Source organism: Zootoca vivipara, chromosome 7, assembly GCF_965207765.1.
Source record: "Zootoca vivipara chromosome 7, rZooViv2.hap1.1, whole genome shotgun sequence".
Classification (NCBI taxonomy): Eukaryota; Metazoa; Chordata; class Lepidosauria; order Squamata; family Lacertidae; genus Zootoca; species Zootoca vivipara.
The window spans coordinates 93,802,523-93,827,792 of NC_142590.1; the positions used below are offsets into that span (position 1 = coordinate 93,802,523).

The 25,270-nt window shown below is 49.0% G+C and overlaps 1 protein-coding gene and 1 pseudogene across 1 annotated transcript in view; both read right to left on the reverse strand.

Moving 5' to 3' along the window:
- The window catches only part of VSTM2L (V-set and transmembrane domain containing 2 like), an 86,370-nt gene that overhangs the window by 7,320 nt on the left and 53,780 nt on the right, over positions 1 to 25,270 (reverse strand). The window contains exons 2-3 of the mRNA XM_035124311.3: positions 22,148 to 22,317; positions 14,095 to 14,145 (exon numbers count right to left, since the gene is read on the reverse strand). Coding sequence (XP_034980202.1) covers positions 14,095 to 14,145; positions 22,148 to 22,317 — 221 coding nt within the window. The remainder of the gene's footprint in view (positions 1 to 14,094; positions 14,146 to 22,147; positions 22,318 to 25,270) is intronic.
- On the reverse strand, positions 6,623 to 12,794 carry LOC148685198 (uncharacterized; annotated as a pseudogene).

The following is a 25,270-nucleotide window of genomic DNA, read 5'->3' on the forward strand; positions in this document are numbered from 1 at the left end:
AAACTTCAGCTGGTCAAAAATTCAGCGTCCTGATTACCGGCTAGGGTTCCATTTAGATCTCACACAACCCCTGTTTTCAAAGAGCTGCGCCGGTTGCCATTTCATTTCTGGGCCCAATTCCAGGTGCTCATGTTGGTGCTTAAAGTCCTAAACGACTCAGGCCCCAAATACCTGAAGGACCACCTCCTTCCCTACTGGGTGCTGAGATTGGCAGAGGAGGTAGCCCCTCCACCTTCAGAGGCTTGTATGGGGTGGTGGGCCAGGGGGAGAGGGCCTTGTCTGTGGCGGCCCCTAGGCTGGGGAACTCCCTTCCCGCAACTTTATTACACAGCTGCTGGAGGATGCTGAAGAAGCACCTCTTTGCCCTGGCTTTTTCATGCTTGAAGCGTGAATTTTTAGGACCCACCTTGTTTTTATGGTTGTACATTGTCTTAAATTGTGGGTGGGCAATGAATGAATGAATGAATGAATGAATGAATGAGAAGCACAGGGACCAGTGTATAACACAGCAGGAGATCTCTTCCATCATTTCTGGTACCAAAGCAATCGACAGGCCCCTCACTCAAGACCACCAAGCATAGGCTGCCCCACTGTTGGATGGGGATGCTGTGGCTTAGATGGAGGACCTCACATAACTCAATGATTGTACATCAACGACTCGGTAGGGACTTTATAAAATATATACACCACTTAACTGCAAACCCCCCCCCCCCAAATCCTCAACACAGTTTACAAAAAAAGATAACATGATAAAATTACCAGTAGGAAAAAAAGCAATAATGTAAACCTCGCAAAAAGTTAAAACAGCAGTAGATTATAATGTGCGCCAACTTTCTAAATACCTGGCCAGGCTTGTCTAAACAAGAATGTTTTTAGCAGGCACTGAAAAGAGAGCAATAAAGGCACCTGCCTGGTGTCAATAGGCAGGGAGTTCCAAAGTGTAGGGGCTACCACAGTAAAATGTCAAGTTCTTACAAATGCAAAAAGGGAGCTACAGTATGTGGCACCTCTAACAGAGCCAGTTCCATCAAACCCACTGTATGGAGAGGACTATAGGCAACTGAGGGGGGTGGCAGTCACAGCCTACCGGAAGCTGGAAGAGGAGGGTGAGGTCTTGCTGCCTAGGCCCAGGCTACAAAGGTGGCAGCAGACCCACCCGCCTGCCTGCTCTGACGGGCTGCATGTCTGCAATCCTGACACCCACATGAGCAAGTCTCACAAGTCAACAGTTGTCCTTCAGCAGCAATTCTAGGCTGCATCCACAGATGTGAAGGAAATAACTGTACTGCTCTATTCTGCCTTGGTCAGACCCCAATGGGAGTCCTGTGTCCAATTCTAGGCACCCCAGATCAAGAAGGGTGCTGAGAAGCAGAAGGTGCACAGAGGAGGGCGACCAAGATGGTTGAGGGTTGGGGCTCTGTGGCACCTGGAAGCGCAACTCCTCAGCTGGCAGGGCCTGCTGCGCCCAGCCTGCTCCCCTTCTGGGCCTGCCTTTGCTCTGCAGCCATCCTCTGCTCCGAGCACCAGGACCAGGAGGAGAGGTGAGAGGGGGCCAGGAGCAAGAGGGAGGAGAAGCCGGGTCCCGGCTGCTTCCCTGCTTAGCCTCGGGAGGAAGGGAGTGACAAGGCCCATTGCTGGCTCTATAAATCAGATATATTGCCCATCCCTGAGGTCCCAGGAGCTGCTCTGCTATATAATCACCTCTAGAAGTTTAAGGCCATTTGTCTACTTGCCCCTGCCTTTGTGATCAGACAGCTTTATGACATTTTGGTAAGGGGATGATAACAGCACATGCAAAAGAAGGAGAGGGAAAGGAGGGGGGAGAGATGCCAAACTAGACATAGGGCTAAATGCATCACATTAAATGCCATGGCTGCAATAATGAATATCTGGCACATGTGCACATGGGGTCAACATTTTCCTCCCCTACTGCAGTCTAGATGGCAATCAAATATGCTCCTGTATGGCGGCTCTCAGTGGGAGCTTGCGTTCTGGGGCTAACAGCCACTGTGAGCTTGATTTTTGTTTGGGTGATGCGGAGAAGGGAAGGGTTAACCCCCCCTCCCTGCATGCCACAGTCCCAATTAAAATGGTCAGATTGCTGTATATACATAAAAATCTAAGGCTGTTGTCACGCTGCACTTCACATGACTACCAGTAGGGGGCCACACTGGCTCCAGCATGAGGAATGGCAGGCAGGTGACAAAGAAAGCAGCGTGGGTGGCAGGTGGCCAAGGCAAGCTGTGCTGGGGGGGGGAGGTGTTTCACATAGCAGTTTAGCCAATTGCTGTGTGAAGCACCTCCCCTTCCTTTAAAAGGGAGGGGCTTCACATAGGGGGAGGGGCTTGGTGCAAGCTGTGAGAGGAGGGGCTTGAGGTGAGCTGTGGGGGAATGGGTAAGGGGGTGGATGAAGTGAAAAGGGTGGGGGTTGATCAGGTGTGGGGATCAGGTGGTTGACAAATGTGCAGGCAGAGTTGCCTTGCACAGCAAGCATGGGTGGAAGCTCCCAGCAGGAACATACACACACACACATCACCCCAACTATAGGACAGCATCACATCTAGAAGCTGGATGTGTTTGGAGGCTGGTGGCCACCCCAACAGCCTTTGACCAGTGTAGGCAAGCATTTTGTACTGGGTCAGAACATTGCTCCATCTTGCTCAGTATTACCTACACGGACTGGCAGTGGCTGCCCAGGGTTTCAAATGGGGGACATTCCCAGCCCTACTCAGAGATTCCATCATCTGGGACCTTCTGCATGCAAAGCCCTTCCACATGTGAAGGGGTTTGACCCCGGTTCAAATGCTTGCGTCTGCTGCAGTTTGGCCCTGCAAGGCAATGCCTCCTCAGGGCATGCTGTGTCCCAGTGAGCTAAGAGGCAAAGCACCCCTTGCACCCCATTTTTTCCTTCCATTCCCATCTGTCTTCCCGGCTAGCTGAAGGACCAAAAGGGGTGAGAGAGGAATCAGGCCCCCGTGTTAACTCCATCATACGAGAACAAGAAGTCACTTAGAGAAATTAACAGCCGGCAAATTCGGAACCCATAAAAGGAAGCGCAACTTTGCACAACTCGCAGCTCGGAAAGGGGGTTCCTCCAAGCCGGGGGATTATAAAAGGGCTGAGTAACTTTATGGCCCTTAATAATGTTTGCAGTTATTCAGGCTGGGAGGAAAAAGCAGAATGATGTTTTATGCTCCATCACAGGGGTCAGGAAGGAATATTCTTGTTATCTTGATGGTACTGTGGGGGGGGGGGGACTGTGCTCTTTGGGGTGCATCGCCTGTCCACATGTGACGTGAAGGCTGGAAATCTTTCCTTATAGCAGTTCAGGCACAGCAAATCTAAGGGGCCTCAAGCTGATGGGGTGTTGCCTTTTGTAGTCTGCAAGACGTCATTGATGAATCAGACTGCGCTCATGGTGGATTTATACTGGGCCGTCCGCACCTGGTTCCACTTTGCTAGTTGCTCCCAGTGTTCCTGCATTATTGCCTTCTGGAGGGGCAGCCTTGTGCTACAGAGCAGGAGAAGCAAGAAAGCCCCCCCCCCCAAGCAGAGAACATTTGAGGCATGATAAGTCTGGACCATGAAGAAGGCTGATCGCCGAAGAATTGATGCTTTTGAATTCTGGTGCTGGAGGAGACTCTTGAGAGTCCCATGGACTGCAAGAAGATCAAACCTATCCATTCTTAAGGAAATCAGCCCTGAGCGCTCCCTGGAAGGACAGATCCTGAAGCTGAGGCTCCAATACTTTGGCCACCTCATGAGAAGAGAAGACTCCCTGGAAAAGACCCTGATGATGGGAAAGATTGAGGGCACTAGGAGAAGGGAACGACAGAGGACGAGAGGGTTGGACAGTGTTCTCGAACCCACCAACATGAGTTTGACCAAACTGCAGGAGGCAGTGGAAGACAGGAGTGCCTGGCGTGCTCTGGTCAATGGGGTCACAAAGAGTCGGACACGACTAAACGACTAAACAACAACAAGTCACAGGATATTGGTAGGAAACTTTGGGACACAACCGTGACTGAAACAGAAGACTTATTTATAGAGAAAAGCCTTTTCTCCCTCTCTCATAACACTCAAACATGGGGGTCCACTGAAGCTGAACATTAGGAGATTCAGAACACCCGGAATTGATGTCCGGGGGGAATTTCCAAAAGGTGGCTCTTAGGTAAGTCAACCGAAAAATTGTGGGCATTCTCAACAACTTTTGGGGTGTCCTGGTTTTTACCTTTTTGAAATATGGAAACCCTATTCATGCAGCACACTGTTAAACTGTGGAACTCGCTCCTGCAGGAGGCAGGGACGGCCACCAATATGAAAAAAAAGAGGATTGGACAAATTCATGTGTACAGGCTACGATGGCTCGGCTCTGCCTCCACAGTTAGAGTTAGCTCTGCTTCTGAAGACCTGTTACTGCTGTGGCTCCCAGCGTGGGGCACACACCCCACAGGGGGCAATTTGAGAACGAGTTATTAACAGTTAATGGCCTTTTGTCGTTGCTTTTCTCCCAAGAAGCAGGCGTCTTTTAATTTCGTGACTGCTGTCACAATCTGCAGTGATCAAGGAGCCCAAGAATGTAAAATCTCTCATTACCTTGCTGACAAAGATCTGTATAGTTAAAGCTATGGTTTTCCCAGTAGTGATGTATGGAAGTGAGAGCTGGACCATAAAGAAGGCTGATCGCCAAAGAATTGATGCTTTAGAATTATGGTGCTGGAGGAGACTCTTGAGAGTCCCATGGACTGCAAGAAGATCAAACCTATCCATTCTGAAGGAAATCAGCCCTGAGTGCTCACTGGAAGGACAGATCGTGAAGCTGAGGCTCCAATACTTTGGCCACCTCATGAGAAGAGAAGAATCCTTGGAAAAGACCCTGATGTTGGGAAAGATTGAGGGCACTAGGAGAAGGGGACGCCAGAGGACGAGATGGTTGGACAGTGTTCTCGAAGCTACGAACATGAGTCTGACCAAACTGCGGGAGGCAGTGCAAGACAGGAGTGCCTGGCGTGCTATGGTCCATGGGGTCACGAAGAGTCGGACACGACTAAACGACTAAACAACAACAACAATGGCCTTTTAGGCTTTCTACATGTGAATAGGAGTTCAGTTTTTGAATAGTAAGATTTATATGTCACAAGGGATGGGCACCAGGATTTTAGAGGTGCTTAGGTGGGGCATGGCGGAAAAAAGGTTGGGAACCACTGTGTTACTGGAAACCACAGGAGGGGAGAAGAAGGCTCTTTTGCTCAGGTCCTCCTGCTTGCAGATTTCACGCAGGATTCTGATCAATCACTGTGAAAACAGAATGTTGGGCTGGCTGGGCCACTGACCTGATCCAGGAGGCGTTTGTTACCTTCTTATGTTCTCAACCTGTGAAGCAATACCACTAAGAAGAGACTCCTTTCAAGCATGTGCGGCCGCCTTCCAAGGTCCACCATGCAGGCACAACCAGTTCACACACTTCTGGGATTTGGGGAAGGGCTTCTGGGTCAGAGAATGAAGTTTCTCTTCAGCAGTAGCTTGCCATGGTTCCCTGCCATTTCTCTGGAAGACGTGCATTTGCATGAATGCATCCGGAGTCCTGCAACGTCTCCCAAATTACTTTAATGGCTGTTTGCCTTCTGAGCCCCTTTAAGCGGGAGATGGGCCTGGCAGGCGGATCGTAAGTCTTTCCGAAATGGAGGCATCATTAAAAGACTGGTTTAAATAAATTCCCCTCGTGTCTCTCAAAGCACCTCCTTCATCTCTTTTTACAGCTTCCGGTCCTCTTCAGACCGACAAAAATCTATGTTCCCAAGTCCCTCTTAAACAGGATGGTGCTCAGAAATGGGTCTTAGGGGATATCAGAGTCTTTTCCAGCACAATTGGCACAAAAGTTAATTTCACCCTTGGCAAGAATTTATGGGTTACTTATCTCCAGGAAGGTGCTGTGTCTCACTCCCTTGAGTCTAATAAGGCATTTCTGAATCTGAATTTAGGTCTTCTCCAAGAACAGGGAACATTGATGATTACACGCTTGGCATTTAGACATGTGGCCACACGTCTCTCCACAGCTGCTCGTTCAGACTCCTCTAACTTTTGAAAGAGTCCCAGAGTTTGGGAAAGTGTTGCGACTCCCAGAATCAAGCACACCAACTCTAGGGGGCCAAAGACACCTCGGCCCCTTCAATATGTGTTGGAAGGGGCCCGAGGGCCCAGGTCAACAACACCACAGGCTATAGCACCTTATAAATTTTACTGTTTACTTTATTTATTAAATTTATACACCACCCTTCATCCAATGAATACAGGAAGGTTTACAAAATGAAACCACAAAATGCATACCATAGTAACAAACAAAACAAAACAAAACAAAACAAAACACACACACACACACACACACACACCACACACGTGTTTAAAAGGCCAAAGTTTATCTCATTAGGCAAAGGCCTGGGAGAAGAGGAACGTTTTTGCTTGGCACTTAAAGATATGTAGTGAAGGTGCCAGCTGGAGCATTCCACAAATGTGGAGCTACTGCAGAAAAGGCCCTGTTCTTGTGTTCCCACCCTCCATACCTCTTGTGGAGGAGGCACACAGAAGAAGTGCCTCAGATGATGATCTCAGGGTCTGGGTCAGTTTATATGGGGAGAGGCGGTCCTTGAGGTATTGTGGTCCTGAAATGTTTATAGGACAAAACCAGCACTTTGAACTGGGCCAGGAAGCTAACTGGCAGCCAGTGCAGTCAGGCCAGAACTGGCGTTATATGCTCAAACCGTCTTGCTCCGGTGAGCAACCTGGCTGCTGAATTCTGCACTAGCTGAAGTTTCCGAACTGTCTTCAGAGGCAGCCCTACGTATAACACACTGCAGGAATCTAACCTTGAGGTTACCAGAGCATAGACAACAGTCGTTAGGCTATCCCTGTCCAGATAGGGGCGTAGCTGGGCCACCGACTGAAGCTGGTGTGTCACCAGGACCACCTGAGGCTCAAGCGACAGCTACGGGTTCAGGAATACCCCCAAGCTGTGTACCAGCTCCTTCAGAGGAAGGGTAACCCCATCAAGAGCAGGTGACCTCCCACCCATCTGGTCTAGGGAATCCCCCACTAACAGAGTCTCCGTCTTATCTGGATTGAGCTTCAGTTTGTTGAGTCTCATCCAGTCCACAAGGCAAGACAACAGCCCAGCACTTCCACTGCCTCATCTGCAGGTGCAACAGAGAAGTAGAGCTGAGTGTCATCAGCACATTGCTGACAATGTACCCCAAACCTCCAGATAACCCCACCCAGCAGTTGCATGTAGATGTTAAACAGCATAAGGGATAAAATTGAACCCTGAGGAACCCCACATCGAAGCTTCCACAGGGTCAAAGAGTACTCCCCAAGGGTCACCCTCTGGAAATGACCATCCACGCAGGACCGGAAGCTCATCCATCCAATGACCATTCAAGCAGGACCGGAAGTGGACAGCCGCTCCAGAAGGATACTATGGTTCATGGTATCAAAAAGGCACGGAGAGGTCAGGGAGAATTAACAAGGACACATTGCCCCTGTCTGTCTCCAGACAAAGGTCACCATAGAGCAGGCATCCCAAAACTTCGGCCCTCCAGATGTTTTGAACTACAATTCCCATCATCCCTGACCACTGGTCCTGTTAGCTAGGGATCATGGGAGTTGTAGGCCAGAACATCTGGAGGACCGCAGTTTGGGGATGCCTGCCATAGAGGGTGACCAAAGCAGTTTCTGTGCCAAAACTGGGCATAAACCCCAATAGACATGGATCTAGAAAATCAATTTCCCCCAAGAGCACCTGGATCTGGCCCACAACCATCCTCTCAAGAACCTTGCCCAAGAAGGGGAGATTGGCCACAACTGGCCAGTAGTTACATAGATCATCCAAGTCCAGGGAGGGTTTCACCATTGCCTCCTCCTAGCAGGCAGGGACCACCTCCTCTTGCAAGGAGGCACTGATCACCTCCTTGGCCCAGCCAGCTGTCCCTTCCCTAACAGTCTTCATCAGCCACGAGGGGCAAAGGACCAGAGCGCAAGTGGTCACCCTGACTGATCTGTTCAGTTTCTGTCAATTGGTTCTCATGGGAAACTTACAGATTCTTGCTTCACACAATTAACTCAAGGCAGTGTCAATTTACTCTTGGCAGAAAGCCAAGGTCTGCCTGGCCTGGAAACTACTCTCTGATTGGTTAATGACCAGCACTGAACTTTGTTATCTAGGAATGCTAGCACAGTTGTTTCTTGTTGGGTGTTAGGAGTAGGAGTGCTGTGTGTGGTTGGAGAGAGAGAGAGACAGAAAGGATTTATTTTGCTTTGCTTTGTATGCAGAAACTCTGCTGGTTTTCTTTTCTTTTAATAAGTCCTGTAAATAGTTATTCTGCGTCTAGCCGACTAGTCATTTCCACCTCAACTAGCTTCTGCGCTGTGCAGGAAAACTCTGCTATGTTTGGGCTAAAGCCACTAGAGCTATGCCTGACACTTCAAAATTCTAAGATGATCCAACCACCTTGTCCACATCCTCGAGCCTTACCCACTGAAACTCATCCAACACAACAGGACCAGACAGAGCTCTGAATGCGCCTCAAGATTCATCTGCAGATGCAAGAGGTTTTATCCTCAAAATACTTTGCAAACAAGTCGCAGCGAGCTCTGTCGCCCCACCTAATTGTGGCAACGTGTTGCTGAGGGATGCTTGGGGCAACATTCTTGCCCCGCGTCCTGTGCTGTCCTAAAAGCATAAGAAGAGCTGGGTGCTGGATCAGGCCACCGGCCCATCAAGTCCAGCATCCTGTTCTCACAGTGGCCAACCAGATGCCCCCCCCCAAGGGAAGCCTCCAAGCCGGAGGTGAGAGCAACAGTCTCCTCCCACTCTTGTTCCTGTTCTAAGGTAGACTGGCTCTGTCCATGGAGGCTCCATTGAGGAATAATAAGATACTAAGAAGATACCTGCAGCAGCAGCAGGATCAGGTCAAGGGAGGCCCACCTAGTCGAACATCCTCTTCTCACAGTGGCCAATTGGATGCCTGTGGGAAAACTAGTGAGCGGGATCTGAGCAGAAGGACCCTCCCTGCTCCTGTGGTTTCCAGCAGCTGGCTTTCAGAAGCATTGCTCCCTCCAACTGAGGCTGGCTGGTTCTGAAGGCCAACAGCCACCGCAATATTGACAGGGGGCACGTGTATTTCTCTTCCCCCCCCCCCTTGGCGAGGGAACTGATATCTGCCAAGCATTACTAAAAAGAGACAGTGTCAGAGGAGCAGCAATTAGAATAAATGCTTTTTAAATATTATTCCGTTTTTAGCATGGGCAAAACCCAATGCTGTAATGAGCTGGAAGATAATTGACGAAGCGACTCCTGCAAACTTCAACAACCCCCCCCCACCCAAATTGGAATGGGAATGGCAAGAGACAGCGAGGCCAAGGCAATGGGGGGGGGGGCGGACAGAGACACGAGGGGCCATGGAGATTTGTTTTATTTAACTAATTAGCATATCTCCTCATTCCGTTCACGTGAGCCTAAATGGGGTTTTGGAATTCTAATCTGCTCAGCAAATTAGATTATTACCTCCTTAGCGTAAACTTGTTCTTTAGATGCTGGCAGAAATCGGAGATATTTCCAGGGATGAGAGGCAGCCGCTTTGCACTGCGGCCCTCGTGACAGGTGTGTCGTGGGAAGATGAAGTGGCTGGGGAACACGAGAAGAGTCCCAAAACAGCTGGATCAGGCCAATGAGGGCGCATTGCATCCAGCATCCTGTTCTCACAGCAGCCAACTGGATGCCCCTCAGTGGCTGGGCCAAAACTCTCAAGCAAATTGGCATCTCAGGAGAAAGATATGATCTATTCTGCATTGGTCAGACCCCACTGGAGTCCTTTGTCCAGTTCTGGGCACCTCCGTTTAAGAAGGGCATTGGCAAGCTGGAAAGGAAGGTGACCAAGATGATCAAGGGCCTGGAAACCAAGCCTTATGAGGAACGGTTGAAGGAGTTGGGCATGTTTAGCCTGGAAAAGAGGAGACAGAGGGGGGTGATATGGGGAAGGGAAGATGGAGCAAACTTGTTTTCTGCTCCCCCAGAGGATTTGAATGACAAGAAAGTCATTTGAACTTTCTGACAGTTCAACGGTGGAACGGACTTCCTTGAAAGGTGGAGGACCTTCTTTGGAGGTTTTGAAACAGAGGTTGGGGGGCCAGCTGTTAGGGATTTCCCAACTGTGATTACTGCATTGGGGGTTGGCCTAGGTGGCATTTGTGGGCATTTGCACTGTACTGATTCTATGAATATAGGGTCAGGAGGGTCTCTTTCTCTTTCTTTCTTTCTTTCTTTCTTTCTTTCTTTCTTTCTTTCTTTCTTTCTTTCTTTCTCTCTCTCTCTCTCTCTCTCTCTCTCTCGCTCTCTCTCTCTCTCACACACACACACACACACAGAATACGGGATCCTTATCGTGTACAAAAAGTTACAGGGGGAAAGCTTAAAAACTCTGTGCAATCCTCCCCCCAAAAAGCTCAACAACTCTGGGTAATCCACCCACCCCACGCATGTTCCTCCCTCCCTCCAATGACAATGGGTACATCACTGCCAGTTCTTTTACACTGGAGTAGATGCAGTCTCTTGGGAGTTGGACGTGCCTGCAGGAGACTGACAGGGCGCAGGAGACTAGCTGAGCTGGCTTCTGTTCATGCACAAAGAGCAGCAGCAGCAGCAGCTTGTTCAAAACAAAACAAACTGTGATTCCTGCCTTGCGGAGGGTTGAACTGGATGACCGCTGGAGTCGCTTCCAACCCTTGTTGTTTTTTAGTCATTTAGTCGTGTCCGACTCTTCGTGACCCCATGGACCAGAGCACGCCAGGCCCTTCTGTCTTCCACTGTCACCTGCAGTTTGGTCAAACTCATGTTCGTAGCTTCGTGAACACTGTCCAGCCATCTCGTCCTCTGTCATCCCCTTCTCCTTGTGCCCTCCATCTTTCCCAACATCAGGGTCTTTTCCAGGGAGTCTTCTCTTCTCATGAGGTGGCCAAAGTCTTGGAGCCTCAGCTTCAGGATCTGTCCTTCCAGTGAGCACTCAGGGCTGATTTCCTTAAGAATGGACAGGTTTGATCTTCTTGCAGTCCATGGGACTCTCAAGAGTTTCCTCCAGCACCATAATTCAAAAGCATCAATTCTTCGGCGATCGGCCTTCTTTATGGTCCAGCTCTCACTTCCATACATCACGACTGGGAAAACCATAGCTTTAACTAGACGGACCTTTGTCGGCTTCCAACCCTCCCATTCCATGTGAAACAGTCATCCACTCCAGAGACACACCCCAAAGGTCCCAGGTTCCATCCTTGCCAGCATCTCTAGGCAGGACCCCCCACTTGAAATCCTTGAGATCATTGCTCAGCTAGATGCGCCAATGGCCTGCTTTGTCTCTTTTTGAGTCTATTGTAAGAATCAGCTTCAACGATGCATCATTTGCTTAAATGAGGCAATTGCAGGGCATCCAGCCATGTGCAGAGGGCGCGGGGCGCATGTACTGAGACTCACTTCATGCACCGAAAGGGAAGCTTCTCCCTACCCCCTTTTCATCACAACAGGATATTGGGCCTCTCTAAACACCATATACTGTATTTCAAACCACACAAAGTGCAAAGCAACCCTGGAACCCACGGCGCATATGAAAGGTTTATGGTGGTCTCCCAGTCCTAAAAAATAACAGCCAGTGGCTTCAGACTCAAAGTTTATTTCAGAAGGTGGTGGGCTCTCCTTCCTTGGATGTTTTTTAAGCATCCCTCAGCGATTCCTTAGCTGCGATCCCAGCATTGCAGGGGGTTGGACTAGATGGCCCTGTGGGGTCTCTTCTAACTCTGCAGTTCTATGATTCTATGGCACTCGGAACAACAGGCATCCGGGCAGGAGACGGAAAAACAGGCCGGGCAGCTGAGCCAGGGAAGAGGAAGCCCCTCTCAGAGAGAGTTTTACTGTGGGCTACCTCGCCAGAGACAGCCACATCTATCAGCGTAAATGGAAGTCAAAGGAAAAGCGGAAGACCTTGGCCTGAGCAATTTATTTCTCATGCCGTCCTTCCTCTGGCAGAGGACTTGGCTATAATTTATCAGTTGGCCACAGGAGGTAAAAAATAGTTGTGGATCCAGCAGGGCCTCGGATAGTACCCGCCAGGAAATTTAAAATCCCCACGGCAGCTCCCAGAGCCTGGCTCAGGAACCATCCTTCACACCGTTACAAACGGAGGCTTCTCCAGCTGCCTTGAGACACCTCCATGTCCAGCCGCCGTCTTAGGTGGGAAATAAAATGAGTCACAGCACTGGGGGTGGGGGGAGCAAGTGCCAATCAATCCAAAAGGGGAGGGGCTTCCCAGGGCCCCTCTGGATCAATGCACCCAAAAAATCACAGAATCGTGGAGCTAGAGGGATCCCAAGGGTCATCTAGTCCAACCCTCTCCAATGCAGGGGTCTCCACTAAAGTATCCCTGACAGATGGCCACCTGACCCTAGTTTAAAAACCTCCACGGAATGAGAGTTCATCACCTTCCATGGGAGGCTGTTCCAATGTTGAACAGCTCTTCATATCATAAAGTTCTTCCTGGTGTTTAATTGGAATCTCATTTTTTGTATTTTGAACCCACTGGTTTGAGTCCTAACCTCTGAAGCAAGAGGAGACAAGCTTGCTCCCTCTTCCATGTGCAACCCTTCAGATATCTGAAGATGGCTCTCATATCTCCGCTCAGTTTCCTCTTTTCTAGGCTAAACATACCCAGTTCCTTCAACCCTTCCTCATAAGGATTAGTTTCCAGATCATTGATCATCTTGGTCACCTTCCTCTGCACAGTTTGTCAACATCCTTCTTAAATTGTGGTGCCCACTCAGAACTGGACACAGTATTCCAGGTGAGGTCTGGCCAGAGCAGAATAGAGTGGGACTACAGTATTACTATTATTTCTGGGCAGGTTCGGACCAAGTTATTTTGGCGCCTGAGGTGGACCCCAAAATGATGCCCCCCTTCCCTGCTGGGGAAGGAGGAGGTCAGAGAAGGTCTAGGTATGGGACAAAGGGGCTGGGAGAAAGAGCGACATTGGGGTCTGCTGTCCTGGGGGGACCCTGCCGTCCGAGACGGTCACCCCACCTTGTCTCATGGGTGGGCCAGCCGTGCTTCTGGGATACCATTCTGCAACCCCAACAAAGAATGCAAATGACCGGAGGGCGGAAAGGGTGAAAAGTCACCATAGGGAGTTGCTAGTTGCTCGGAGGCAAATTGCATTGCGGGATCAAAACTGATAAAGGGACCTGGAAAAAATAAGAATGTATATTTTTTCCCAGTTCCAGAAGCCGCACAGCAATAAAAATGGAGCACAGGCCCTTTTGGCACGCAATGGGGCTCCCCCTTGCTACGACAGCTGCCTCCCTGCCAGCCTTCCCCCCCCCCAAGTCCTAGGGCCCCTTCCTTTCCTCCAAATGCACCAGTCGTGGGGAGCCCCTGGCAGTCAGAGGAAGCAGTGCCTGGCTAGGCAGATTCAGCAGAAGACTGTTTGTCTGGTCCCAGCTCCTTAAAGCACACTTCACCCACCTGGTGCCCTGCAGACGCTTTGGACGGCAGTTCCTTCCAGCCGTACGATGTTGATGGAAGTCTTAGTCCCAGACTCCCAGACATTTGGAGGGCACCGGGTTGGCGATGGCTGCCTTGAGAGGATGTGCCCTGCTTTGACGGGGTGTGCCCTGCTCAGTGGCAGAGCAGATGCTTTGCATGCAGAACATCCTGGGTTCAGTCTCCTGGTGGGGCTGGGAGAGACTTCTGCCTGAAACCCTAGAGAGCTGCTGCCAGTCAGTGTAGACAATATTGAACTGGATGGAGCACTGCTCTGACTCCATACAAGGCTTCTTCTTCCTATGTTCTCGATGCCACTTCCTTCCCTGGCAAACGGGCAGCCAGGGGGACGGGCAAAGGACTCTCTCAGAACTTCCCAACTCCTTAGCTCTGCACTTCATCACATTTTATTATTATTTTTGCTGAAAAACCTCGGGCGCTCCCCACATCACAAGGGAAAGAGCTGCAGCAGCTGTGGCCTTGATTTAAAGCCTTCCCGAGAAGTCATTATCGGAAAAACTCACGCTTATTTTTGTCGCCTCCTTCCCGGGTTCTTCCTGTGGAGATGCTTTTAGCTGTCGGGAATGGAAGGGAAAGAGGGAGAGAGAGAGAGAAGGGGAGAGAAGAACCCATTAGTTCAGCTTGATACAAAAAGGAAAAAAGTGGGGAAAGGAGGGGGGGCACAGAAAGCCCATCAAAATAATTCACACCTTGGCCTTTAATGCAGTCTTCAAAGGCAAAACTGGGCTGGGAGGGAGAGAGGGAATGAATTGGGGGGGGGGGAATATATTTAGAGAGAAGAAATCCAAGGCATGAAAGCAGAATCAAGGAAAAGAATTGGTCCAGAAGAGGCAGGAGGCAGGACAGAGCAAGATGCGCATGGGATCGTGTGCTTTCCCAGGGGTAACTCAAATAATTTGCGCAGCCCCAGTTCACGGCCTCAGTACTTAATACTGCATGTTTAAAAGTACTTTTCTATAAAATAATAATAATAATAACCAGAGTCTTTTGTGCTGGGGATAATTCAAACTGAAATTCCCAGGTGTCAGAAAAAGCTATTTATGTATGTTACAACTGTGGCCGGTGTTTCGTTAGCCCCCAAAATGGAAAATGAGTGAGGTCCCAACCCAAGAAGAATGGCAACTCAAGTTGTTAGAAAATGCACGGCTTGCAGATTTAATATATAGAACAAGAGAACAAAAAGATGCGTTAAAAGAAGATTGGAAGACACTTATTGAATAAATGGGACATAATTGTGTACACTTGAAAACAGTGGCAGCATCAAGATAAATTCAATGGTGTAAATACATAAGTTTTGATGGATGCAATAATGGAATACTGAATGGTTTCGTTTTTGTTAAAAATGCAGGGATTTATAATATTCCAAAAAAATGGAAACAGAAGAAGGGAAGTTATTGATATTTTAAGCATGCAAAATGAGTATTTAAATTGTAAAACAGAATATTCAGAAAAATTATATACAAAAACAACACAACGAACTTAATATTGCACAGTAAAGGTAAAGGTAAAGGGACCCCTGACCATTAGGTCCAGTCATGCCCGACTCTGGGGTTGCGGCGCTCATCTCGCATTATTGGCCGAGGGAGCCGGTGTATAGCTTCCAGGTCATGTGGCCAGCATCTGGCGAACCAGAGCAGCACATGGAAATGCCGTTTACCTTCCCGCTGTAGCAGTTCCTATTTATCTACTTGCACTTTGACGTGCTTTCGAACTGCTAGGTTGGCAGGAGCTGGGACCGAGCAACGGGAGCTCACCCCGTCACAGGGATTCAAACCACCAAACTTCTGATCAGCAAGCCCTAGGCTCTGTGGTTTAACCCACAGCGCCACCTGCGTCCCTTAATATTGCACAACCCAGCACATTTCATAGATATCAATTTAGTAATCCTTGCAACACGAAGAGCCTGCTGGATCAGGCCAGTGGTCCATCGAATCCAGCATCCTGTTCTCACAGGGGCCAAGCAGAGGCCTCAATGGGAGCACTAGAGCCGCTCTCCCCTCCTGGGGTTTCCAGCAACTGGCATTCAGAAGCGCTGCTGCCTCCAGCTGGGGAGACAAAGCAGAGCCATCCTGGCTAGTAGCCCTTGATGGCCCTCTCCTCTTTGAAAGCCATCCAGGTTGGTGGCTGTCACTGCCTCCTGCGGGCGGGAGTTCCACAGTTTAACACCGTGCTTTTGCCTGTCGTGAATCTTCCAGTGTTCTGCTTTGTTGAGTGGTCACGAGTTCTAGTGTTATGAGAGAGGGTGGAAAACCTTTCTCTGTCTGCTTTCTCATTCCCCTCATGCAGAGAGTGGTGTGGAGGGAGCAGAAGAGGGTGACCCAAGGAGTCCACCGCTGGAGAATTCCCATGCACATTTTTCACTCCGCTAACCTGGGCCCTGGGCTTTCTCGCAAAGAAAGGAAGCTCAGCTAAAGCATCCATGACAGACGACCATCCTGTGGGATGTAAATCCACTGGGAGCAGTCAAGTACAACATTCCTTGTTTTGCTAGAGCGGACATGCAAGGGAAGGTTTGGTCCAGCCGGTCGAAACTTCCTGTCCCTCCTGACCTGGAGCATCATTCCTTGCATGTGACTAGTGGGGTGGGCGTGACCTTTCCAGACCTGGTAAAAGGCCAAGGGATGGCGCTACTCTCTCTCTTCTCCATCTTCCTTTCGTCCTGTGAACTGCTGGACTGCTAGCCTGCAGTCACTAGGTAAATCTCCCTTAGGGGGTAAACCTGTTTGTACATGTTTGAAGCTTTAAGCCGAAAGCCTGCCTTCAGGGATCACACTGTGCTCTGCCTGATCGTGAGTAAACTTTCTTTTTGTTACTTTATTCTTTTAGGAGGGATTTGAAAGGGGGTCTTACCAGGAAAATTTTAGAACACATTTCAATCTGGATAAGCCAGATAGAATTGCGCATTGTCTTAAGAAACCCACATGAGTTTGCAACTAGTTTTCTGCTGTGTAAATTGTGCTAAGTAAAGGAACTTGCTAGCGCAAGTTAGGAAGGATAATAATAAACAATAGATCCTCTCCTGCCACCCTCAACATTCCCACACATCCATTCTCTGGTAAGAGCAAGCCTGTGAGATGGGCAAGGATGGGTGAAATGCCCCCATTCCAGTTGCTCTCCGTTTTCACGTTTCCCCTCTTCCTCCGCTTTCTAAAGGCCCCGTGAAGATTCACCAGCATTTTTTGTGGCAATTTCTCCTAATGCATAAAATTTTGGGCCAGGCACTGTTTCTCAGCCTAGCCTGCCTCACAGGGTTGTTGTTGTGAGAATGAAACGGAGAGATGGGGGAACCAGGAAAAGGTAGAATATAGATGCACAAAATAAAATAAACCAACAAATAGGCCATTGGCCTATTGGTTCTTCTGATGTGGGATATCGATTATGCCGCTAGGCCTACGCATTTTGGATATTACACCTATATCATTTCAGCATTGCAGGGGTTGGACTAGATGACCCTTGGTGTCCCTTCCATGCCATATTTGGACCCACCTGTGTGTGTGCTTGTGCGGTATCTCAGACCTTGGGCAGTCATGTCCAGTGGGTAGGATGGCAAGGTCTGGTGGGCGGACTCCACAGCCACATATTGGGTCAAGAATTGGAGGGGGGGGCATTCATTTTAATTATTTAACAGCTCAATGGTGTGTGTGTGTGTGTGTGTGTGTGTGTGTGTGTGTTTTAAAAAAATAATACTCTAAGCAGCATACACTATCTAGAGTGTAAAAACATCCATTAGAACAAATATGCAGCCTAAAATCAATAGGCCAGAAGTATAAAAAGCACATAAAAGCAAATAAAACAAAAAATCATGGTATTCAAACATATGAAACAGGGTCAAAATATAGAATTGTAGAGTTGGGAGGGATCCCCAGGGGTCATCTAGTCCAACCCCCTGCAACAGGTCTTCTGGGTCAGGAAAAGCCTGGGGGGAAAGACGTCTGAAGCCACTGACGGATGACATATCCGTCAGAGGGAAGGGCATTGTTCTGCGTTGATTTGCATCGTGTGATTTAGGGTCATTCAAATCTCTGTTTTTCAAATAAAGGAATTTAAAAGCAAGAAGAGCTGCGAGACGCCCGACAGCAAATATTTAGAACTCACTAAAATGAAATGACATGTGTGGACATTTCTTGTCCTTATATTCTTAAAGAACTGTGTTTGTTCCCTTGTTTAACATTTACTTTAAAAATCAATAAAGGTATTGAGCAAACCAACATGAAGACATGGTCTTGGGATGAGATTGCTTTTGGGGGGGAATGTATTTGCAAGGCATGTGTTTTGATGCACTGGTATGACCCCCCTCCACTGCCCCTCCCACCTGACACCTCGTCCCAGGGACCGAAAGGAGGCAGGGTAGCCCAGCTGCCCTCCTCCTTCCCTCCAGCCAGTTTGCAAAAGGAGTTATAGCATGTTCTGTTCAGGGCTGTACGAGCCCTCCATGCTCAGAGAAATCAGATTCATAGCCCAGAAAAAAATGGAATAAAATGTGCACATTAAGATTCATATATCTTTTCTTATTTTGCATGCATTTGCTCTGCTTCTAGACACAAAGTGCCCTGGAGCTCACCTTTCATCAATACAGGGCATACGGAGGCAGCTAATCTTAGCAGTGAGCAGAGGTCTCTGCATTTGGTACAGACACCAATCTATTCTGCCTCGGTCAGACTCCACTTAGAGTCCCGTGCCCAGTTCTAGGGGCCTCAATTTAAGGAGGATATTGACAAGCTGGGAGGTGTGCGGAGGAGGGAGGCCAGGATGATCAAGGATCTGGAAACCAAGCCTTGTGAGGAATGGTTGAGGCAGTTGGGGATTGCTGCAGAGTTTGTACCCTGACCAGGTGGTCAGGCAGCCTTTTATGGGGTGAGCTGGGTACATTTTAAAAATTGGGCACGTTTATCTTGGAGAAGAGAAGACTGAGAGACATAGAATAGAATCATAGAATCGTAGAATCATAGAATCATAGAGTTGGAAGAGACCACAAGGGCCATCCAGTCCAACCCCCTGCCAAGCAGGAAACACCATCAAAGCATTCTTGACATATGGCTGTCAAGCCTCTGCTTAAAGACCTCCAAAGAAGGAGACTCCACCACACTCCTTGGCAGCAAATTCCACTGCCGAACAGCTCTTACTGTCAGGAAGTTCTTCCTAATGTTTAGGTGGAATCTTCTTTCTTGAAGTTTGAATCCATTGCTCCGTGTCCGCTTCTCTGGAGCAGCAGAAAACAACCTTTCTCCCTCCTCTATATGACATCCTTTTATATATTTGAACATGGCTATCATATCACCCCTTAACCTTCTCTTCTCCAGGCTAAACATACCCAGCTCCCTGAGCTGTTCCTCATAAGGCATCGTTTCCAGGCCTTTGACCATTTTGGTTGCCCTCTTCTGGACACGTTCCAGCTTGTCTGCATCCTTCTTGAACTGTGGTGCCCAGAATTGGACACAGTATTCCAGGTGAGGTCTGACCAGAGCAGAATACAGTGGTACTATTACTTCCCTTGATCTAGATGCTATACTTCTATTGATGCAGCCCAGAATTGCATTGGCTTTTTTAGCTGCTGCATCACACTGCTGACTCATGATAGCCATCTTCCAGTATTCGAAGGGCTGCCGCATGGAAGCCCACCCTCCCTTTAGGTCTTCCCTTTGTGTGTGTGCTTTGACCTTGCTATGGACTTCGGTTGGTTGCCCAAGGGGCCTGGTAGGAGTTTTTTTATCCATTTGGCTAATTGCCACTGGACTCCTGGTTTTTTCGCCTACCTCGTAGCAACTCGTCAAAACTTCTTTCGGTATTTGGCAGTTAGGCATTGGAATATGGAGTTGTCTGGTGTGTTTGAGGACTGGTTGTGGCCATCATCCAACCCTCCTCTTATAGGGATATCCCCTTAAGGGATCCGGCAGTCTTGGATCCCATCTGATGCCCTGCTGGGGCTAGGGCCGTGGCACGACCCCCGGTGACACCAGGGGGAGCTTTCAGTTGTATTTGCATCAACAGGCTCCTCCCTCGGGGTGTTAACTTGATATGACCCCCCCGCTGAGCAGGGTGGAGTCATGCTTGCTAGGGAGTCCAATGCCTAAGCCAATGCCTCTCACTTGCTCTAACCAATAAAGTTGTGGCCTTATTTTACCCATTAACTCAAATACCATGTGTCACTGTGTCTTAATTTCTCGCGGGGGGGGGGGGGGTCCTCTAACCGCAAAAACACTCTGGCAGTAAGAGCTGTTTGACAGTGGGATAGTTTTCCTCGGGAGGTGGTGGACTCTCCTTCCTTGGAGGTTTTCAACCAGAGGTTGGATGGCCATCTGTCCTGGTCATGCTTTAGTTGAGATTTCCTTCCAACTCTACAATTCTGTGACTCTTCTCTGCATTTAAAATAGGTTGCCTTTAACCCCACCCCCACCCCGATTTCATTGCAGTAACTTCTCTCAAAGAATCTGGAGACTGTCATTTGGTGAGGGCAGTGAGAATCGTCTGCAGGAGAAGCCCGCCCCCACCGCCCACATTCCAGCCCTGCAGGCCTGTAGGTCCTTGGGAGAAAGAACAGTGAAATTAAACCTTCAGCCAATTAGTTCTTGGCTCTGGCAGGGGCTTTCTGGGTACCTGCGTGAAGGAGATGGTTCTATTATGCATGCTCCGTAGATGAAAACTGCATTTTAAAAAAGGTGAGAATTAAAACTAACGGAACATATTCTGATAACTGAAGCATGAAACCATGTGCATGCGCCTTATGCGCCTTATGCGGTCAAATGGGAGATAATAAAGGCTTTCTGCACCCACAGCCAGGCCTGCAGGAGAAGAATAACCCGACTGATCAATGCATTGCACTCTGTAAGGCGGCAGGCAGAGCAGGGCTTCCCCGGGTGGCCCTAGCATACGAGGGTGGGGTGTGGAAATGAAATAAACGTACGACAGAAACAGAATAAAAAAATTCCTTCAGTAGCACCTTAAAGACCAACTAAGTTTTTATTTTGGTATGAGCTTTCGTGTGCATGCACACTTCTTCAGATACAGTGCCAGATACATAAGTGCCTGGGGACTTCTATTTCACTGTATCTGAAGAAGTGTGCATGCACACGAAAGCTCATACCAAAATAAAAACTTAGTTGGTCTTTAAGGTGCTACTGAAGGAATTTTTTTATTTTACTTCGACCCAGACCAACACGGCTACCTACCTGTAGACAGAAACAGAGACAGAGATCAGCATTCAGAAAATCATTTCTCCATTGCAGTGATCACTGCTAGAGAATTCCTGACAGATGGCCACCCAGCCTCTGTTTAAGCACTTCCAACGAAGGTAAGTCCTCCACTACCTCCCAAGGGAGTCCCTTCCACTGTCAAATAGCTCCCCCTGGTTTAAAGTTCTTCATATATTTGAAGATGGCTATATCCACATCACCTTTCCGTCTTCTCTTTTTCCAGGCTAAACATACCCAACACCCTCAACTGTTCCTCATCAGGCTTGGTTTCCAGACCCACCATAATCTTGGTCGCCCAACTCTTTGCTACACTTTCTAGCTCATCCATAGCCTTCTTAAACTTTCAAATCCATCCACGTTGGTGGCCATCGCTGCTTTTTGTGGGAGCAAGTTCCATATTTAACTATGCACTGCATGAAAAATCCACACCGTGATCAACTCCTGCCTGGAAACCAGTGTCCCCACTGTGGAAGGACGTGTGGATCCAGAATTGGCCTCCACAGTCACTTACGGACCCATTGTTAAAACCGTGTTTATGGAAGACAATCTTACTCGGCTACGAGTGATCGCCAAAGAAAGAAGAACAGGGCTGTTGTGGGGATTAAAAGCGGAATGGCAGAACCTTATATGCCACTGTGAGCTCCTCGGAGAAAAAAAAGTGGGATATAAATGTAATAAATGAATGAATGAATGCATAAATAAATAAATAAATATTAGACCCTACTTTGGCTCCCAGTACATTTCCGAGCACAATTCAAAGTGTTGGTGCTGACCTTTAAAGCCCTAAACGGCCTCAGCCCAGTATACCTGAAGGAGCGTCTCCACTGAGGTCCAGCGTTCTGGCGGTTCCCTCGTTGCGAGAAGCAAAGCTACAGGGAACCAGGCAGAGGGCCTTCTCGGTGGTGGCGCCCGTCCTGTGGAACGCCCTCCCATCAGATGTCAAAGAGAAAAACAGCTACCAGATTTTTTAGAAAACATCTGAAGGCAGCCCTGTTTAGGGAAGTTTTTAATGTGTGACATTTTAATGTATTTTAATCTTTGTTGGGAGCCGCCCAGAGTGGCTGGGGAAACCCAGCCAGATGGGCGGGGTATAAATAATAAATTATTATTATTATTATTATTATTATTATTATTATTATTATTCTCTCAAGGCCAGCTCTTCAAAGCACCAAAAGGATCCCCGGAGGAGGCATCCCGGGGGGTTGTTCCTGACCAGGAATCTTTTCTCCAAGCGGAGTCCTGCAGACAGGGTGTCTGCAATGGGGATGTAGCTACATTGAGCTCTTTGCAAAAAATGGTGGAGGTGGAGGCAGGGTGGGGAGGGGAGGGGAGGGGAGGGGAGGGGGGAGGAGTGGGTCTGTCATACCTGGTTGGAGGCCCAGTTCTGCTTCTCCGTCCAGTCTTTGTGAGTGCGCACGTACCACCACTGGATCTCGAGCGAGTACGAAGGGGAGCCGCTGCCACGGAAGGAGCAGGCCATCTCCACGTCCTCACCAGCCCGGGCGGTCATGTCATGGGGGGTCTCTGTGAAAAACGCTGCAGGGGGAGACAAAGAGCCACAAGCAGGGCAGGTCATCGTCAGGAGTCTTCAGCTCTGCATTTTGCAGCAGGTTGATGCAACACTTTTCTCCATGCCAACCTCTGCACTCCTCAAACCATACGAGAGCAGCATACTTTTGGGTCACTTGGTATCCCCTTGAAAGCCAGGCTGGCTGGCTGCTGGTTCTCACCCAAACCAGAAACAAAGCCTTGGGTTTATCACAATACTTTTACACATTGGGGTGGTGGTGGTGGTTTAGATTTCCGGGGGGAGGGTAATTCTTTCCTCTCCCTCTCCTTTTTTAAACATTTCTCCAACAATTAAAAATCTGAGCTGTCAGCCCATTAACGGCCCTTTAGCTAATTAGCTATCTCCTTTCAAATGATTAATCAATTAGCCAATTAAAATAAATACTACAGTAACTCAATACAGGTGTTATCTTGAGAATATGCAATTAAGATGGCAATTGCTCTTGACTAAATAACAGAGACAAGCCATTTATTGTTGGGGAAATCATCTTCGGTGCATTGCTGCGATGGAGAGATGCAGAAAGATTGGCTGCAGCAATCCTGCACGCAGCAGGGAGCTCTGGCTTCCACGCCTGGTTCTGACAGCCAAGCACAAGCTCTGGATAGCACAGGCAAACACACAGGGCGTGGGGGGTTTGGGGAGGGGGGGTCAGGGCTGGATGATGTCCCTTCCAGTTCCTGGGGTCCTGGACCCAGCGAGGGTTAGGATCTACCGCAATAGAAGATTCTAATAGAAGATTATATTGCTGAACTAGTCAGACAAGCATGTCAAGACCATAGCTGTCAAGTACCCCGTTTTTCCCGGGAAACCCCGTATTTTCTTACCGTTTCCCGCTGGTCTCCCAAATGGATTTATCTCCCGTAAATCCCCCGGAAAGCAGCTCCTGCCGGTGGCCACGTTTCTGGTGCCGCTCTGCCCATTTCCAAAATGTCTGCAGCGCCAGAAGTCGCTTGTACGCATGTCCGGAAGTGCGTAGAAGTGACTTCTGGTGCTGCGGACATTTTGGAAATGGGCAGAGCGGCGACGGAAGTCGCTTCTACGCAGGTCCGGAAATCGCGTAGAAGCGACTTCCGTTGCCGCGCCGCTGCTGGTCCCGGATTTTTCAATCCGGAACTTGGCAGCTGTGGTCAAGACAATAGCCGTAGCTGGCCATTCTTCTGTTCTTCAGGATGGGTGCAGTCCTATGAGACTGTCTAAAGGCAGCCGAACTGTCCCCGGGTGTAGAAATCCCTGCTCTGCAATACTGCACAAAGGATGCACATCAAACCCAGGCTCCACCTGTGCGCACTGGGCTTGCAAAGTCAGCCCCTGTAGCTGTTTGGAGATGTGTGGAGTTCCCTGAACCGACCCTACCCAACCGCCACCTCGCGCACTAGGATTCCCCCTCCGCCTCCTCCCACACATCTGTCTGAGGGATAACGTGACAGGCCAGAAGCGGAATACTAAAAAGGGGAGATCTGGATTAATCATAGATAATCTGCCATCTCTGTTCCTGGAGCAACGTTGGTTCCACTTCAGTTCCTTCTGCATCGCTGGAGCCTTTCCGGAAGGGCGGGGGTGGGGGGGGGAAGGAAACCTAATTGAGATTAGTCACAGGAGCCCCTGGCAAGGGATTCCTCACCATCACACTTAGAAGAATTGTGTAACTGTTGGAGACTGGAGAAAGGGGGGTGCAATCCTGGTGGCACGGCCGTCTTCCATCTTCTGCCGCAGAGAGACAGGATATGGAACCTCCTTACTCCCAAGTCAAGCGTTTGGATATCGGTGAAAACTGACAGCTGCCCCCCCCCCAATTCACTCCCCACTCAAATATGAAATAGGATTGCCAGACCCCCTCCGGGTGGCAGGCAGAGGAATTGTAATTCCAGGTAGGCAAGAGCGCTTTTAGTTAGATATATTTAGGTATCTCTAAATAATAATAATAATAATAATAATAATAATAATAATAATAATAATAATAATATATTATTTATACCCCGCCCATCTGGCCGGGTCTCCCCAGCCACTCTGGGCGGCTTCCAACAGAAGAATAAAACACAATAATCTACTAAACATTAAAAGCCTCCCTGAACAGGGCTGCCTTCAGATGTCTTCTAAAAGTCTGGTAGTTGTTTTCCTTTTTGACATCTGTTGGGAGGGTGTTCCACAGGGCAGGCGCCACCACTGAGAAGGCCCTCTGCCTAGTTCCCTGCAACTTGGCTTCTCGCAACGAGGGAACCGCCAGAAGGCCCTCGGTGCTGGACCTCAGTGTCCAGGCAGAATGATGGAGGTGGAGACGCTCCTTCAGGTATACTGGACCGAGGCCATTTAGGGCTTTAAAGGTCAGCACCAACACTTTGAATTGTGCTCGGAAACGTACTGGGAGCCAATGTAGATCTTTCAAGACCGGTAGATCTTTCAAGATATATTAAGAAGACTGTGCATGCAGCTCGAAAGCCCACCAGGAGTTGTCTGTATAGATGCTTGGGTGGGGGTGGGGTGGGGTCTGCACTCATCTGCTCCCCTCTGACCCCCCCCCCTGCTGCCACCACCATGCCTGCCAAATTGGGAAATAGGAAGTCACAAACAGGGATATCTTAATGCCCTTCCAAGGCTGATTGTTATATTATGCACAAGCATCCAGCGCACGGAATCTGTACCACATAAAGCAAACACCCAATAAAACTGGTTGTGCGGATCAAATGCCAGACGCGACGGAGGCTGTTGCCTTCCACAGGCTGCACAACACTTTTCCCGGGAACAACTTGGATGCCCCAGAAATCTCTGAACGTCAGCGCAGCTGCCTAAAGATATTCATGAAAGGAGCCTGTGGGGTCCAAGACCTGATGTTAACAGAAGCCGGGGTTGTCAAAGTGACTCCCCCCGCAGATTAATCCATCACAGGCCTCCCACCCCCCTTTCCTCATTTATGGGACCCGG